Source organism: Cupressus sempervirens, chromosome 1, assembly GCF_028749045.1.
Source record: "Cupressus sempervirens isolate cs-2001-9-10 chromosome 1, ASM2874904v1, whole genome shotgun sequence".
In the NCBI taxonomy this organism is placed as follows: domain Eukaryota; kingdom Viridiplantae; phylum Streptophyta; class Pinopsida; order Cupressales; family Cupressaceae; genus Cupressus; species Cupressus sempervirens.
This window is the reverse complement of record NC_143118.1, coordinates 33,446,773-33,463,834: the sequence shown is the minus strand read 5'-3', so window position 1 is coordinate 33,463,834 and position 17,062 is coordinate 33,446,773. Positions and strand designations below refer to the sequence as shown.

The 17,062-nt window shown below is 36.9% G+C and overlaps 1 protein-coding gene across 5 annotated transcripts in view; it reads left to right on the top strand.

Annotated features, from left to right (window-relative positions):
* The window catches only part of LOC149576030 (F-box/kelch-repeat protein At1g55270-like), a 41,902-nt gene extending 26,550 nt beyond the window's left edge, over positions 1-15,352 (top strand). For all 5 annotated transcript variants that reach the window (XM_089816160.1, XM_089816159.1, XM_089816157.1 and 2 more), the window contains one exon: positions 13,601-15,352. In XM_089816160.1, the coding sequence (XP_089672286.1) occupies positions 13,601-14,854 (1,254 nt within the window). In that variant the 3' untranslated portion in view covers positions 14,855-15,352. The remainder of the gene's footprint in view (positions 1-13,600) is intronic.
* Positions 15,353-17,062: the final 1,710 nt, after the last annotated feature.

Sequence of the window (17,062 nt, the reverse complement as noted above, 5' to 3'; positions counted from 1 at the left end):
ATTTAGTGCAACTCCAGCATTAGAAGGTTCCAAGTAATAATATGCACATGTTTCTACTTAAACTCACTGAGGAATTGCAAGTTACTTGGTGCACAAAATTACTTGCAAGTACTTATCTAGTTTTGTCTCTATGAATGAGAACAATATATACCAAAAACATAAAAATAGATAATGCAAAAGTAATGTGGAGAGGAATCTGAAAATGCAATTACTTAAATGGATAGGGGCTTTTCCCTAATGCTGATATTCCAAACAAAGTTTTACCTCACTTTTTTTAACTAACTATAAATTGTCTGTAAAGTTTCTTACCAGATTTCAAATTCGATGGCAGACCGATGCACAATTTTATTGTAGATATGATCACTGTTGACAAAGGATAGATTGCTCCAGGATTTGTAGAAGCTAGTGCAGAGATAATATAATATTCTTGAACTTAGAATGTCCTTCGATCCTTTGATGTGCTTGCATTAATTGATCATAATGCCTTGTTTACTCGGCCAGATCAGGTATATATATCGAATGAAAGGGTGTGGGGATGAACGGTCATGTCTTCGAATGGAGACATGAATATTCATTCTCACACGTGTTCAGAGGTAACTAATCATTCAAAAATTGTCACGGACTTAACACAAGTATAACAATGTATTACCAAACATTAAGATCTGCGGCCTGATATAAAGTATAGATCGATAGTGGTCTAAATATCAAAGGAATCAAAATAAGTTCCGATCATCCCTTAAATGATTTTTGAAAAAAAATAAAAAATCATCGGTTTCAATTGCGCATTGTTCACATACAACAAATACATATGCATATATGTATAACAGTATGTACATCATACTATTGTGTGTATATATATATGCTGATAATAGTAATGTTAGAGCGAAGCTACATGCTTTAACACTCCCTCTTAGCTAGGGAAGACAAAGTGCATATATATAAGTTCTTATTTGAAAAGTAATATCCTCTAGATATATTCAAGAAAATCAAGTCTAATGATATTCTTTTCAGTTATGGTGTGTACACAGATATCAAGTCTCATGATATCCACCATAAAAGTTCATGGTATATCCATAAATATCATGTCACATAATATCCACCATGAGTTTGAACATATTGATCTTCAACAGATATCAAGTCACATGATATCTATCAACATGCTCTTTTAACTATCATGATTTTTCCTTGAATATCAAGTCACATGATATTCATCATGATAGTAATTTAATAATCATAAAGTCGTCACCTTATATCATTAGAATCAACATTTCATATTAAAAAATTGTCACCTTTTGATAATGTACATAGGGTAGGCCCATAAGTCATTAAGTCACACATATGACAAAACAATTTACACTTTAAACATCTTTATTAAAATAATACAAATTTACAAAGTTGAGACTCAATCTCATAAACTTACATTTCAACCATACCAAGTTTCTTTTTGAAATGATCAACCTTCACTTTAGGAAGAGCCTTGATGAGAATGTCAGTTGTTTGATCACTTATATTAATATATTCCAACTGAATAACTCTTCTTTCCACCATGTCTCTTATGTAGTAGTGAGGAATTTCTATATGCTTGGATCTATCATGAAATACTAGACTCACAAATAACTTGATACAACTTCGGTTATCACAGTGAATAGTGGTGGGTTTCATAGGCTCACAGAATAAGTTAGAAAGCAACTTCTGAAGTCACACCGCTTCTCTAGCTCCCATTGCTGTTGCAATATACTCTACTTCAGTAGAACTCTAAGCAACTGAAGCTTGCTTTCTGCAGATCCAAGAAATCATGGCTGATCTTAAGTCAAAACAACATCTTGATGTGCTCTTCCAGTCTTTTACACTTCCGGCCCAATCAAAATCAGTATATCCATGTAACTCCAAGCTGGTATTCTCATATTTAAGTTCATCCCAATAGTACCTTGGGGATACCTTAATATATGCTTCAAAGCAACAAGATGAATCTCACGAGGTTCACGCATGAATTGACTTAATGCATTCATAGCATAGCAGATATCAGGTCGAGTATTTACAAGATACATAAGGGACCCAATTATTTGTCTGTATAAAGTGGGATCAACTAGTCTAGATTCAACACTTGCTTCCTTTAGCTTGTGTAAGTTGGTTTCGATAGGTGTTGACATAGGTCGACAGTCCCACATTCCAAATCTTCTCAGAATATCAATAGCATACTTCTTTTGATGCAGAAAGATATTTCTAGACTTCTGATGCACTTCCAAACCAAGGAAGTAATGAAGAACTCCTAAATCCTTCATTTCAATTTCAGAAGCCAAATCTTTCTTCCACTGATTAATGAGATGTTCTTCCCCTACAATCAAAAGGTCATCAACATAAAGAATCAAAATTAGCATATCACCTTTAGTTACCTTAAAGTAAAGATTTGGATCAGCCACATTCTTGGTGAATCCAAGACTTAGAAGCTATTTATCAATCCTTTCATACTTGGCTTGGGGAGCCTGTTTGAGTCCATATAGAACCTTCTTCAATTTACATATTGTTGGTTAATAGTTTGTCTCTCTTGCTAACTTGGCTTTACCTTGACTCTAGATGCCCAGAATGTGAGGAACAAAAGGATCTCACCAACAAATGGGTCAGTGTATGTGTTATATCACTGCCCTCTGAATTATAAGGTACAACTCCCTTATATGCAATATATGCAAGGAATTGTGTTTTTAATAGATCATTGGGATGGGGGGTATGCTCTTAACTCGATAGCAGAAGAGGATAAACTAGGATGCTCATAACTACAAACACCCCAGGCAGAAATAGATTTGGGCAACCTATAACACCCAATGGAATGGATATCACAAGCTACCTTAAAGCCCTTTTAATATTCTACTCCTAATCTAATCTAAATGCAGATTAGTCATACTGAAATGCAATCTAGGGAGAGAGCAGAGATGCACATGAAAGATGAAATGGAATCCACCATGATTGATAACCCTCCACGAAAATGGAATCTAGTAAGATATCCTCGCTTCAAATACATCTATTGTACAATCCCATAGAGACTACTTTACTATGCATGGTTAGCTCAGCTGGAGGAGACAATAAACAAAACATTAGAAATGCTGATCCTAAATGGAATTAAGACCACACAAAACCTAGTTGCAGATATCAATCAAATCCTCCATTTCATACCTCTCGATTCTCACTCAGTATTTGGAAATACAAGGGGGAGAAGTTGCATAAAATTGTCGATCCCTTCTATTAACTTAGAAAATTACATATATAGGCCCCCTCTTAGGGTTCTTGGCTAGGTACAAATTCATTAGTTACATTAACAGAGCACTTGAATCGCTCAGAAATCCAAAAGTCATCATTACAATTCAATACATCAGAGAAAGAAAGTGGCGATGATTAGAATCTCTCAAAATGGTTTATATTCTGCTCTGATATGTTGGTGCCAAATTCATATAATTTGAGTCTCAATGATCGCTGCAGGTTTAAATTCTGGCCATCGATCTTAGATCAATGATCGAGATTAAAACATGAAAAACCTTCCTTTATTGTTCCTTTATGATTTCCTTTGTGGGTCCCTCTGAACACACGTGTCCAATGCTCACTTTCCCGCATTGGTTATCCTTCACGCATCTTTGAAAAGTGGGAAAATGAGTGTCGTTGATTCTTTCAAATTTGACGGTTGAATGGTATCTCCTCTTTTCATGTCGCATCTTCGCAACTATCATTCATACGATGTCTTCTTCCGATGCGACGATGCGATCAATTGATTTTCGCTATTTCGTTGCCTTAAGTGTCTTGATTGTATTGCTACTTGTGATGGCGCGATGATTGGCATTTTGCAGGTTCGTAACTTTCTCTTCCTATTATCTATTTAGGCTTGCGATGCTGCGATGATCTTTTAATGTTTAAATGTTAACACTTTCGCAAGCTTGCACCTTTAGAACATACTATTATTGATACCATACGATGGTGCGATGCCTGAGATATTAACCTTGCCTTTGTTTTCGCAGCCTCGCAACTTTAAAAGTAATTGTCATTTTGGACTTGCGATGATGCGATAATTGCCTCGAGTTTGACCTTGACTTCATTCGCAAGTGCGCAACTTGAAAAGCTCAATTGTCTGTGTCAATTGCGATGTTGCGATGACTGCCTGAATTAATTGCCAATGCTTCTCGCATCTTCACAACATGAACTTGGATCATTTGGTTGACTGCGTGCGATGTTACGCTCTTTAAAACTTAACTGTTCAGATTACTTTTTGTGGTTTCACACCCTTAGCTTATGATTAACCCTAACCACATGCAACTATGCAAAAGCTTAAATCTTAACTGTCATGTTCATTCCTCACAAAATTGCGACCTTGACTTCAAGTTAATGTTAACACCATGCGAACGGGCGATTTGTAGCTTTTAACTTCTTTGCAACTCTAACCATAGGTAAGCTCTAACTCCTTGCGGCGATGTGATCATTTTGTTTTCACTCTATTGCTGCCTTAACTCTAGGTTTCTTCTAACCACTCGCGATCATGTGACGATTGTTGATCTTTAAGATCTGACGACTGTGATTAAATATCTTAACTCTCCTGCTTGAGTTGCAGTGTGGTTCCATTGGGATGTGTTGTTACCTCGCTTTCCTGCTTCGGTTATTTCTCATGCACCTTTGAAAAGTGGGGAAATGCCAAGCGTTGATCAACTGAGATCTGACGATCGCCATGAAATTGAAACCCTTTTTCATGTCATAAGCTTGGAAATTTGCCCTTGCGATCTCATGATCCATTGCCTTTTGTAACATCGGAAGACCTTTTGACATGTGCTCAATTCTTTATGCTTATGCGTCTGGAGTCTGGATCCACTCAGTGCAACATTTCTTTGCTTACAATCTTATGATCATACGAACTTACGGTCCCGCGTAACATCTTAACTTTGAAATTGAAGACTCTCGATCTCACGATCGTCATGGTTTCTCAAGTCTTACGACCATACGACTGTCGTAACTTCTTAACTTTGAAATCTTAGCTTCCCGATCTTACGCCTCGTATCTTCCCAAGCTCACCTTTTACTGCTTATGATCTCACGATCCTTCGTAACGTTGTATCTCCATTTCTTTCCTTTCTTGATCTTACGATTAGGGTATCATATGGCGTATCATCATAACTCTTATATCTTAAGTCTTACGATCTCACGGAGCCTCATATCATCGCTTAAAACCAAAAAAAGGGGGGCCTAATTGTTCCACGTGTCCAATCATCGCTTTCTCGCTTTGGTTAGTTCACGTGCATCTTTAAAAAGCAAGAAAGCGAGAGAAGTTGATCTGATTTTGATCAACGATTAGAAATCCATCTCTAAGTGCGCTTATATAATTCCATCTTAAAACACCCGCTATTGATTTGGCCTTCATCTGATGATCTGGACTTAATCTCTGAGCCATTTGATTTGTCAACTTTGCAAGGTAGACACGCGGATTAAATACAAGCCATCGATTGGATTTGAAAGAGAGTCATACCACCTTTGATCGGGTTGTTTCACCATTCCTAAGATTTTATCTGCTTCTCTTGCATTCAATTCATCTTCTCTAATTTCCATGATGTTCCTGTGATCTGCACCTTGGTCTTGAGCTTCGATCTTGATGCTTTTGGTTGCCATTTGCTTTTAATGTAGTGTAATCTCTCTTTTGAATGCATCTTGTTTTCACCATGAAATACTTGATCATAGAGATAGGGTTTCTGAACAACTTTCTTCTCCTCTGGGAAATGCGTAAACTTACCCTCCCTTTCCTAATCACCTAATATGAACCAATGCGTTAGATTGCTTTTGAATGCCCACCTAGGTGTACAAAAAGGAATAGATAAGAAGAGAAGTTCCTTAAAGGTAAATCTAGAGACAAACATGACATCACATTGACTCAATCCTAATCCTAGAAGTTTGAAAAATATAAGGGATTGAAATCATGGCAACACATACATAAGAGGCAGCATCATAAGTCACAAATCCTTTTGGTTGTTCCAAGTATACTTCTTCCTCAATTATTCCATTTAGAAAAGCAATTATTTCATCCATTTGATGGATTTTCCAACCTTTGGTTGCTGCAATGGCTATTACAGCTCTAATTGAGGTATACCTGGCAACTAGTGCAGAAGTTTCTTCAAAGTCGATTTCTTCCTTTTGAGAAAACCCTCTAGCCACAAAACGAGCTTTATGTTTTTCAATGCTACCATCTGCAACATACTTAACTTTGAAGAGCCATTTTGAAGAAACAACAAATTTTCCTTTAGGTCTAAGAACTATATCCCAAACATCATTTTTTAGTATCAACTGATTTTTTCCACCATTGCATCTTTCCAAGCTTGAGGTTTAAGTGCTTTTCACACATGAATGTATTGTATGTCAATTTACTCGGGCAGACCAGGTATATATATATATCGAATGAAAGGGTGTGGGGATGAATGGTCATGTCTTCGAATGGAGACATGAATATTCATCCTCACACGTGTTTAGAGGTAACTAATCATTCACAATTTGTTACGGACTTAACACAAGTATAACAATGTATTACCAAACATTAAGATCTGCAGCCCAATATAAAGTATAGATCGATAGTGATCTAAATATCAAAGGAATCAAAATAAGTTCCGATCATGCCTTAAATGATCTCAGAAAAAATATATATATCATCGGTTTCAACTGTGCATTGTTAACATACAACAAATACATATGCATATATGTATAACAATATGTGCATCATATTGTTGTTCATATATACATACATATATGCTGATTATAGTAATGTCAGACCAAAGCCACATGCTTTAATATTGTCCAAATTAGTTTGAAACAAAAAAAAATGTTACAACAGCTACTTAAAGTAAACCTATGAGTTTACTCCTTCAAATGTGGACTATTCCATATTACAAATGACAATGACAAAGATGATAATAACATGAATTATAATCAATAGGCATAGCAGGGAGCGCCTTGCAAATTTCTTTTTCAGAAACTTTCCCTCCTAATTAACACACTCTCGGCAAGTGCATGGGCTTTTAATGTGATGTTTCTTCACCTACCTATGATCTTAGGGCTCTGTGAAATCTGCTTGCAGTTGACACCATTCAAAGAAAAATACCATATGAGAAAATTAAAGAAAGTAAAGAAATCAGAGAAGTCACTAAAATTGGCAATGATAAGGTAATTACGATCAAAAGATAAAAATAAAAAGATCAAATGGTATATCGAAACAATCATATTGAATGCCATACGTAGAAATTGATTAATTCCCCCATCAATGTCTATTGCTATTGAACTCACCACTCACAAGTTTTTTCATTATTGTTTGTGAAAGCACGGTGTTAGGATTAACCATGGACAAGAAATAATAATTACATGCAAATATAACCAATATCAGAAAATAATAAATCGCACAGAAGAGAACACAGGACACAGATTTAACGTGGTCCACCAAACAGCGAGTCCAATATTATTACTATCCAGTGATTACAACCTGATTACAATCTGTAATCCCTTACAACTCAATACCACTGCAAGAAGCAATTTTTGCATCACACTTATGAAATCCCTAACCCCAAGCCATTTTACACAAGTATTTTTGTCGCTTTAAGGTTAAAATTAGTTACAACATGTCGGCCCAAAAATGCAGATATTTTGGGAGCTATGCCCTTGAACCCTCAAACCCCTAACAGCTGTGGCCGATACGGCTGTGTTGGGAGCTGCCGCCCCCAAACCCCCACTCGGGGCTTGGCCCGGCCCCAAACCCCGCCGATGAACTATGGAGTATGTACAATACTTCCCTGATCAGTCACCACAAACTAACACATGGGACATTATATTTCAGATGAGATAACTTCATGGGTTGATATGGACATATTTAGATGGGAGAAATCTAAGAGTTACTATAAACAATTGAAGATTTAGAATAAGCACCCTAGATATTTGGAAAATAATTAAATGCTCATCAAGTCTTGAATGTATGTATAGCACATGAATCATATGTTCATAATGGAAAAACTTGTAGTTCATCAAGGCCTGGTGGTTCTCGGAAGAAATTGTAAAAACTTTGTCTGGTTATAGCTAAATCAAGTATCAATTTCTTTCACATTTCAACTTGGCAAGCAGCCCAATTACCACTAAATATATGATGTCTTAAATTTTCAAACACAATATTAGGATGTACATGAAATTGATCACAAATTTATTTAATTTTGGCCTTCTAAGTTTTGCATAAATAAATACCAAATGCCAATAAACAATTCTGAAATGATTCACACCAGCTTCTGAATTCAGTCATCAACAGTCATCAACAGACCATATAGCAATATAATAAAAAAGGAGTTTAATTGTTGGCTGATTATAAATTAGAATTTGAAGCCAGCTTGTTTACTTTCAGACTATGTAATATTAATTGAATTTTACAAATTAAGAACCTGTCTTTGCCGTAGAATGTAATTGCAAAGTCAAATTGACAGCCGCTTGGTCCAATTTTAATCTGGCGTTCACAATCTACCCTTACAAATGCTACCCAAAACAAACTCCAATCTGCAGACAAAACACTCGTCCAACAACAGAGAAATTATAATATTGAATTGTATAAATGCTCTTTAGCCACTGTTAATATAGAAAGAGGAGATGGTAATAAAACTCAAAAGTCCACAATACCTTAGTTGTGGATTTTCAGAATTAAATCTACAATACTTCAACTGTAGATCCCAAACCCTTATCCTTCAGCAAGGGCACAAACTTCAAGACTCAGAAATGTCACAAAGACAACAAGAGCAAAATAAGATAATCAAATAATTGGATGCTTTACTCATCAGATGGGCTCATATTTATAATCTCCAAATGGCACAAAGTTTTCCAAATGAACTTCACTTAAGAAGCTTCCCACACACAACATTAAAATATAATAAAGTGCTATTATAATCTGATTTATTAATTGCCTTTGGCTCCAAAAATAACCTTTTCCACCATAACTTAAAATTCTGACACGTAAGGCCATTGTTTCTTGTTCTCATGATTTAAAACTTTTTGTCTTGGTTCCAACGAGCTATGATATTGAGGTGACCAACCAACAACACTATGAAAAATAACAACCTTAGCGTATTTATATGAATAATAATAATAATTCACCCATCTTGCGAAAACAACTAAAGAGGCATTAGAATCAAAATCTGACAACACCAAAGTGATCTTGATGATGAAAGATGATGAATGAACTTGACGAGGTGACTTATTATAAATAAACGTTCCCTAAAGATTCTTGGAGCTTAAACTGGATGCCCGAAATAAAATTTGAGAGCATCCTCGAACTCTTCTAACTCAACTAAGCTCATCTGAACCAACAGATTGACTTATTATAAATAGTAAGTCCCTCAAACAGAGCCAAACACACCATAGGCTGCTGAAAAGCCTATAACCACACAACTGAGACTCTTAAATCCCACTGTCAGCTCATGAGGGTCGTGATGGTGAACTGACCTAGCCAACTGCAGGAACCTGCTATAAATGGAGACATTACAGTCCTCCCTCCCTTAGATTGCTTGTCCCCAAGCAATCTCGGAGCAAAATGAATCACAATCCCCCTAGATCCCAAAGGTAGAATTGCGTACCATCCCTGCCGTGTACAAGAAACTCTTGTAGCATCAGCACTTAGATAACTGATATGAATGACAAAATCATTTGTAAACTGACTGTAGACGTTGATGGTGATGACAACCCATCGGAACTCAATCCAACTGAAATACAAACTCTGTCCACACTTGAGTCCCCATTAAATTGATACTCACACCCAACTGCATTGTGTAGATGGTAACAACCATGGGTAATTGAAGCACTACCACCAACTCCAACCTCTGCCAAACTGTCCAGTGTGTGTAGATACTGCAAGGGGTCTAACTTGCAGCTGTTAATCCCATCTGCAAAAGATGGTGCTAACCCATCCCATAATGGATGGTATGAAACTGGAGCCAACCCACATTGATATGAAACCAAGTCCTCTACTTGTGGGTAAAAAGAAAAGTGATGAGCACTCGTCACAGTGTAATGTCGATAAAAACTCCCGATCTCTGTCAAGGGCTCATCATCATCAAACTGGGAATCAAAAGATGGCTCCAATCTCTGACTTCGAACTATTGGTCAAGAAGGATCCTGGGCAACCCTCTCAGCAAACCCAACCTCGAAATCTCTGTGGGGAAGCATAGTAGACATAGTCTCTACAGTCTTTCCCACCAACCACTGAATAGTACAAGAGCCTCGGATGAGAGTACCCTCAAACACTCTATATGAATCCTCTCTCACATCTGAACTCTCCAATAGATACTCCATGAAGGACTCTGTGCAATAGAAATTATATGTGGAAGCATCAACCTGCTCCCCTGCGACCCATAGGTGATCGCTCTGAAAATGTGGCACTACCAACTATCTGCTGTAACATCTAGATCACCAACATCACAGCTAGGTGACTCCATACGTGCCTCAGTCCCACCTAAGGAAGCAACTGCCTCCTGCACTGGAGCAACACTACAATAGTTGACATATAAGTCTCCAATAACAACTCCCTCCTTGGGAGAGTCTAAACAGTCAGTGACAACTACATTATCAACTGCCTCTGAACTAACTGTAGCGACTACTCTGGGAGCCTCGACCTGTTGAAGCTAAGTGCTGCTATCCACCACGGGCACTAACACATCCACATGACCCTGTGAAATAAGTCCATCATCATCACTGCAAATAGGACTAGCAATTGCCGTATTAAATATAGGTACATTTGCATAATGGACACTTGTTGGGGAAAACTCAAGCTTCCTTCCCTACAACCTTGATGTGAGCCTTCTAAAGGCGGAAACCATATACCTTGCTGCCCTCTCAGTTGTCGTTGGATTCGACAAGCTCTTCGCCAACCTCTGTTGATGAAGCTTCAGTTCCTCGATACTCTCTTGCAAAGCATTCATTTTTATGTTGACTTTCTCATTATTTTGCCAACTCCTAGAACTACTAGGCCTCCTATATCTATCCATAATTGGAAAAACTAGAGTGCTGGTCACTTCGCAAACAATAACAGATCTGAAATAAATAAATAAAATTTCCTGCCTCATAGAATGGCAGGAAACTGCTCTGATACCATTGTAAAAACTTTGTCTGGTTATAGCTAAATCAAGCATCAATTTCTTTCACATTTCAATAGTTTGACATTTTGTCAAACACTTGGCAAGCAACTCAATTACCACTGAATATATGATGCCTTAAATTTTCAAACACAATATTAGGATGTACAGGAAACTGATCACAAATTTATTTAATTTTGGCCCTATAAGTTTTGGATAAATAAATACCAAACGCCAATAAACAATTTTGAAATGATTCACACCAGCCTTTGAATTCATTCATCAACAAACCATATAGCAATATAATGAAAAGGGGATTTAATTTTTGGCTGATTATAAATTAGAATTTGAAGCCAGCCTGTTTACTTTCAAACTAAGTAATATTAACTAAAATTTACAAATTAAGAATTTGGTCTTTACTGTAGAATGTAATTGCAAAGTCAAACTGAAAGCCGCCTGGTCCAATTTCAATTTGGTGTTCACAATCTACCCTTACAAATGCTGCCCAAAACAAATTCCAATTTGCAAACTAAACCCTCGTCTAGCAACAGAGAAATTATAATATTCAATTGTATAAATGCTCCTCAACCATAGTTAATACAAAAAGAGGAAACAATAATAAAAGTCAAAAGTCCACAATACCTCAGTTGTGGATTTTCAAAATTAAATCTACAATACTTCAGCAATTGATTCGAAACCCTTATACTTTAGCAAGGGCACAAACTTTAGATTCAGAAATATCACAAAGACAACAAAAGCAAAATAAGATAATCAAATAATTGGATGAATTACTCATCAAATGGGCTCATATTTATAATCTCCAAATGGCACAACGTTTCTCGAATGAACTTCACTTAAGAAGCTTCCTAGCACAACATTAAAATATAATAAAGTGCCATTATAATCTGATTTATTAATTGCTTTTGGCTCCGAAAACGACCTTTTCCACCATAACTTAAAATTCTGATACGTAAGGCCATTGTTTCTTGTTCCCATGATTAAAAATTTTCATCCCGATTCCAATGAGCTATGATACTGAGGTGACCAACCAACAATACTATAAAAAATAACAACCTCAGCGTATTTATATGAATAATAATCATAATTCACCCGTCTTGCGAAAACAACTAAAGAGGCATTAGAATCAAAATCTGACAACACCCAAGTGATCCTGATGATGAATGAATCTGACGGGGTGACTTACTATAAATAGACGCTCCCTCCAAGATTTTTGAAGCTCAAATTGGAAGCCTGAAATAAAAACTGAGAGCATCCTCCAACTCCTCTACTCAACTGAGCTCATCGGAACCAATAGATTGACTTACTATAAATAGTAAGTCCCTCAAACAGAGCCAAAACACACCATAGGCTGCTCAAAAGCCACCACACAATTGAGATCCTCAAATCCCACTGTTAGCTCACGAGGCTTGTGATGGTGAACTGACCTGGCCAACTGCAGGAACTTGCTAAATGGGTACATTACAGAAATGATGGAAGCTAGCACTCAACCAGATGTGTTCAAAACTTTAAAGTTCTCAAGGGAGTTTTCATTTTCATGATACTTTGGAATCTCCAGTAGATGTATGGCTTTGCCTCCATGATTTCTAAGGAGGCTGCCTGCCCCTACATTTCTTGGTTTCCCATTTGCCATAGAGGTTCTGTTTTGCTTCCATTCTAAAAGAGATTGGTTAACACGATATATGGGGGAGTGTAATAATGATCCTTTTATGCTCATCAAATTGGTCTGTAATATGGGTGATTTACTGATTTACCTATCAAGTAAATTTTTTCTTACAAATGATCATTAATTACCATATTAAGTAATGTTAACTGTAGAACAAAGAGAAAAGTGAAAACTAAAATAAAAAGATGTTTGATTGCCCTTGGCTTCTCCCAATCCCATTGCTTATGATAGTAAAAGGTTTGGATCCTCTTAGATGAGCCTTTTGGGTGGGTCTCTCTCCCACCCAAGGATGATTATGTGCAGGGCCATGTGCATATTTTCTGATTCATCTTGAATGGGCCTCCGATTGACCTTATTATGGAAATTTTTATATATGTTTGGTTGCCTGCGGCTGCTTGGCAGTGAACATTTCCCTATCACTACTTGAATTTCAAGTTGAATTTTTCATTCTATTTCCTTTTTAATAGAACATTCTATGGCTTTCCAGATGTAATATATCCCGGATCGGTAAATTTTTTTTTTTCTTTCTTCTGATTTTGTGGACAACTATGATTTCAATGGACCCTTGTTCTTTCAAATATTTTTTACTTGTTAAATCCTCACAAATCGTTATTTGTTGTTTACTAACGTGAACATGAAGAACATGTTTGCTCTATTGTTTATTTCTGGACTAACATACTTCTTGGTTGTATTAGTCTGTAAGATATTGCACCTAGTGGGCAGCTAATAATGATGGTTTCTTGTAAATATTTCCATCCCACTCTCTAGTTATTTAGAAGATCCTCTTAACAAAATGTTATCATATCTTTTTGTAGGTTGAAACTGGAGGGTGCTACTGTGTAGCAGATGTGGGTCTGACTGTGATAGATGCTAAGAAATGTGTTCCTGGCACACGGCATTGTGGTCAACCAGATATCAAAACAACTGTTCAACCCTCTAAGAGAAAGTCTCAAAAAGGTGAAAAAGCACGGGAGCCAGTATTACCTTTGATATCTGGTCTTCCAGATGACCTTGCTATTGCTTGCTTAATCCGGGTTCCACGAGTCTTCCATCGATCTTTAAGGCTTGTATGTAAGAGGTGGCAGCGTCTTTTGACTGGAAATTACTTTTATTCTCTGAGAAAGAGCTTTTGCATAGCAGAAGAATGGATTTATGTAATCAAACAGGATCGAGATGGTCGTGTTTCTTTGCATGCATTTGATCCTAGGTACCAATTATGGCAGCCTCTTCCCCCTGTGCCTTCTGAATTCTGTGAATCACTTGGTTTTGGATGTGCTGTCCTTAGTGGATGCCATCTTTATTTGTTCGGAGGGAAAAACCCATTAAAGGGATCTATGAGAAGGGTGGTCTATTACAGTGCACGGACAAATAAATGGCATCGAGCACCAGACATGCTCAGACGTAGGCATTTCTTTGGTGCCTGTGTAGTCAATAATTGTTTGTATGTTGCTGGGGGAGAATGTGAGGGCCATCCCTATTCCCTGAGATCTGCAGAGGTGTATGACCCAAACAGAAATAGATGGACCTTTATCTCGGAAATGACCACTTCAATGGTTCCTTTTGTTGGGGTTGTTTATGAAGGTAAATGGTTTCTGAAAGGCCTAAGTTCTGAAAGGCAGGTCATGTGTGAGATGTATGTGCCATCAACAAACCAATGGACCTCAGTTGAACATGGCATGGTTAATGGTTGGCAAACTCCGAGTGGCACTCTAAATGGACAATTATATGCCCTTGATTGCAGGGATGGTTGTAGAATGCGAGTATATGATAGTATAAAGGATTCATGGGACAGACTGATAGATAGTAAGGTTCATCTTGGTAATTCTCATGCACTGGAGGCTGCAGCATTGCTTCCTCTTGGGGGAAAAATTTGTATTGTTCGAAATAACATGAGCATATCTGTTGTGGATGTAGCAAATCTTGAGTGTAACGGGAAGAAAGGTCAGCTCTGGGAGACACTTGCAGGAAAAGGACAGTTGAAAACCTTTGTTACAAACCTGTGGTCAAATCTTGCAGGTAAAAATGGGTCAAAAAGTCAGATCTTACATTGCCAAGTACTTCAGGCATAGGCTGCCTAGCTATCTGGGTTTTGGTTTACCTGAACTTGGACACACTAGTTTCTGAAATCTAGCGCATCATCTGTAGACAAATGATGTTCATTTTTGTTCTGATTGAAATCAAATTATTTTCTTGCACATATCGAAGAAATGTCCAGGTGTTCAAGTGAGGTGGGATGAACAGTCATGTAAAATAAAGCTAGCAAAGGTACCTGCACACTTCCCTGGAAATTATGCAAGGTTTCTCAGATATAGCCCTTAAATCCTTGGAGAATATGAAAGAGTGCAGAGATTCTTGTTTGAAAATCTAGACATTGCATGTAAGCCAGTCAATTTAACCCTTATGCTGCTTTAAAGTGAATGATTTTCAGTCCAACTCTCAGCCCTGTAGATTTACTAGCTAGGAGGCAAGCTTTACATAATATTTTCTAAGATGTCTGTACTTTCTTGGTTTTGTATCCATTTGGATTTTACATAATTCATTATCTTGATGAACTTTGCCAAGTTTAATCTGTAATCTTCAAGAGTTTAATCATATGGTTAGTCAACGTGATCAATTTGTGGAAGTGATAGAAGAAATGTTTAACAATGGGCAGATTTTCCTAAAAACATTTTTAGAAATGTTGTTTCATAGAGCAATTTATTTTTGATATTATATTTACTACAATTCTTTTTATCAGGATTTCTTATTTTAGAAGTTTACGGCATCAGCTGTGAAGCCTGTTGATGGCATAAGAATTTTTTTAAGAGCTCCTAACATAACAAGTCTAAGTTGAGGCTGTTTATTGCTTCTATCTACAGTTACTTCTTAGCATTATGATGAATGGATGCAGTTCTCATTGATGTTAGATTTGATGCATTACAAGGATTGTTATGCTCTATTTGGGGTAATTAGAGAAGAAATAAAGCCAAGCCCGTTTCTAGCTTTGGAAGCATGTCAATTGGAACTTTGTAAGCATGTTGTTCTATGCTGTATATGTTTGTTGAAGCTGAGGCAATTTTTGATCAATTGTTCATTGTGCTGTATACAATGCCTGAAAGCTCTTGTGATTCACAAAGAATTAAAAGGGCTTTGGACCATCAAAATCCTATAGTTATATTTTTCAGCTGGTATAATAAGACGGCAATGATTCTGATTAATGTAGAGCCAAAAACACCATAATGAAATTATTCTCAACTACTTTAGTGCTTTATGCTTTATAGAAGAGGCTAATGTGGTAATTGATAGGGAGGCTCTAGTTTTCAACCACTTATTTGTCTTTCTTGGTCAATATTTGTCAAGTTAGTGGCACACCCTTTGCTAGAGCTCCCAACCAATTTACGATACAACTCAACTTGAAGTACAAACTCATCCATGCAAACCTGTCACTCAAACTTCCAATTCTTGTCATCCTATCTTGCAGGAGTGTAAAGACTTCAAAACCTACCTAGAATCCTTGTAACCAATCCACAACCGCTTGGTCTCATCAAATTTCTTTACCTATCTCACAATGTAGTCGTTTTAGGCCTACTAGCCTTTTAGGACAGAATTAGCCCTTTGTTTAGGGTTTTTGGGCTCTAATTCAAAAACTTGACAAAGGGCCTCATGAACAAACTTTTTTGAGTACTCTTTTGGAAGACCTAAAAGATTTTGTAGGTCTTGGGTCTCCAACCTTGGTATAGTGTCAAACACTACTATGAACCGTTACAAGCTTAGTTCAATTAGAAATCAGTCAGGCTGTCCAAAGTCGGCTCAAGTTTATTTATTCAAGTTTGAGCTTGCACCTAGGGCTTGTCTTGACCCTGTTTCATTCCTTTGCATCATTGGATTTTGTTTTTCAATCCACTCTTGGAAGATTTTTCAAACTGATAACCAAAATTCCTAGGCGTGCTATGACAATGCTTGCCTAGGGCATGATCTTAAAATTCACTACTTAAGTTTCTTGGCTTGCTAGACCTCTAATAGCTGTTAAAATCCCATCGTGGAGTTTCAAGTTCGAGGCATTATTTCATTCAAAACCCTAAATTTGCTAGTGAACAACAATTAGGAGTTTGATTTTTATTTAACACCACGAAATAGTACAAATGAGAACACCAACACAAAGAAAGGAATTGAACTAATCTTACTATTTACAACAAAAAAAGAAATCCATTTTCAATCCATAATACACGAGTTGCAAGGTGACTATGTAGGATTTTGCTAGAAAATTGTCACTAAATTGTATTGCAAAAAAACAAAAT